At 39.4% G+C, this 2,427-nt stretch overlaps 1 protein-coding gene across 1 annotated transcript; it reads right to left on the bottom strand.

The window, feature by feature from the left end:
* Positions 1-211: 211 nt before the first annotated feature.
* On the bottom strand, positions 212-2,159 carry LOC120474911 (uncharacterized). The gene is made up of 4 exons (XM_039665546.2): positions 2,016-2,159; positions 1,335-1,532; positions 1,085-1,181; positions 212-990 (listed from the first exon to the last, which is right to left on the bottom strand). The coding sequence occupies exons 2-4, from the start codon at positions 1,410-1,412 to the stop codon at positions 347-349; spliced, it is 819 nt and encodes a 272-aa protein (XP_039521480.2). The 5' UTR covers positions 1,413-1,532; positions 2,016-2,159; the 3' UTR covers positions 212-346.
* Positions 2,160-2,427: the final 268 nt, after the last annotated feature.

Genomic DNA, 2,427 nt, shown 5'->3' with positions numbered 1-2,427 from the left:
CATTTCATTTTTGAGTGACCTATTCCTTTAACAAAAAACAAACAAACAAACAATAAACACCAGTATTAGTTTAACAACTCCTAGAGTTAGAAAACACATTTATGTATGTATTGAAGAAAAAAATGTCTACTTTGTCCCTCATTAAGCCAATTAAACTCATCTCTCCAGATGCGCTGAATGGTTATATATGTTTTGGTATTTGTTATAAAATCACACCAACTCAGTCCTGTTACTGCAAGCTGTCCATGAACTTGCCAGTAGTATTTGTGGCTTTCCTTTAGCTTTGCTTGAACGTTGACAAATTTGATGTGTGTCACCTGAGAAATGTCATCAACATCAGGGCATTTTACCTCTGCAAGTCCAAAGGGAGGGTTCTCAGTAGGGTCATAGACTCGGCCATCAGGGCTTGTGCCAAGGTGTGGCGCATCAGGATGTACAATAAACCCAAAACATTCACATTCATCATACCAGAGTACTGAAATAGAACTTCAGGCTCAAGATCCAGTCCACGCTTCATTGCAGAAGTCTGACGAACCCCTTTGATGATTCGGGCAGCTAGTGCCTGGCTGGTCGACTCTCCTCTGACATGACATACCTCACGGAATCTACTCGATGTACGCATTTGGTTCCATAGAGCAGACTGTGACTGATCCCGTGTGTCTTTTTCAATGCTTAATTCTTGAGTGACTGCTAAGCTTTCTAAGAACAACATATCATGGAAATCTGGGACAAATTGAAATCTTCCTTCAAATTTGTACCCATCCAGAGGAAGCTTAGGGAAAGGAGGGGCTTCTGCATGTTTGACAGCCTTCCTTGATGACTGAGCAGGGCACTGATAGGACAGCAAAGAACCTTTGGGTACCAGGCCAAACTTAGACTCCACAAGATTCATCTCTGACAAGCCATGCAGAACCTTGCAGATAAGTGGCTGAGGCCTGACACTTTTTAAAGACTCCACAGAACAGAGCACCGTATTATTGGGAATAGGACCTAAAAAAGCAACAAAAAAGAAAAGAAATAATACTTTTAAAAGCACTTTAATTTGTACATATTTTTGCTAGACATCAAATATAAATGTAATCACCTGTGTAGGCCCTGTAAAGAGTGGACTTAATACCACTTCTGCTAGAGGTTTTTGGCTTCCTCACAAGTAATCGATCCACTGCTTCAGGATTGATTCCCTGTAAAAAGTAAAAAATTATGCAAATTATGTTTCTGCTATCAGAAAGTCGAAACTGTTTTCTTAATGTCCTTGGAGCATTGAAAACACATAGGACAAAAATACTGTATGAGGTTGTCATAATTCATGCATTAAATAGTTAATAGTTGTTTACCCGAGTCCTGGGCCTGTGCCAAGTCTGTAGAGTGCTTGTGCTGGGTATAGTAGGTGGTACCGTCTTAAGTTTCATCATGCAGTAGTGTGCACTCTGAAACAGCAAGCCAACCAAATGGTTCCATAGCTATTTCCCAGCCACACAGGAACAGCAGAACGTACTGATGACAGGAGGATTCTCGTCGACTTTAAATGAAATCTAAATAAATAAAACATTATATAGGGTTTAAAATTATAATACAAATGAAATATTAACATAAATTGACTGCAACAGCAGTCTATTTTTCATTTGAACACCTTTTCAAACAAACTGCAACCGCAGTCTAACACGTTACAACCGTAGCAACTGTAAACACAAACAAAATTGTGTCCTTGAACTGGACCTAACTATAGTTCATCCTGAATAGGTAACCTGAAGAGAGTGTGGCACTTCGTTCTTCTTCATGGACCGGTAACACTGTGCCCTGATAATCACCTCACTATCTACAACATCAGATACTATTGCACAAAACCACCATTATAATCACAATACCATAACACATCAAAATAAAAATCATTGTATTTGTAAATTTAATACGTTATGGATTTAATCAAAGACACTTAATGGTTTAGCCAGCTAACATTAAGTTAGGTTAGCATGTTAGCTACTTAGAGAATAAAGAAACGTTCAAATTAAACTTACCTTCATAATTGAAGATGTAGTGTTCGAAGAAGAATTTATATCCCTTCTCAAGTTTGGATATTTTCGTTTGTGAATGATTTTTCACAATCGCGTAAACGTCGGTGAAATGGGGGGGATCCCGTAATGATGTTGAAAACATTCTCACCGCCATAGCTACAGACTAAACCGGAAGTAGCTTTACGCTACTATCCGCCATTGGAAGTGACGACACGAGCTCTGTGATAAAGGCCTATTACTGTCACGGTTGGTAAATCCTATGTCTACTTCTCGTCTCGTGTTTCTGTTATTGTTGTGTGTGTGCGCGCTGATAGGGGGGCGTGCCGCTCTATCAGCGCTCATCAGCAATCATCATCACCAGCTGCAGTTAATCATCTTGTGTATATATTCTCATCAACTTCTCATCTCCTTTGTC

This window comes from Pimephales promelas, chromosome 9, assembly GCF_988280905.1.
Source record: "Pimephales promelas chromosome 9, fPimPro1.hap1.1, whole genome shotgun sequence".
NCBI lineage: Eukaryota > Metazoa > Chordata > Actinopteri > Cypriniformes > Leuciscidae > Pimephales > Pimephales promelas.
Note: the sequence above shows the minus strand (reverse complement) of the source record. Positions and strands in the feature narration are given on the sequence as shown.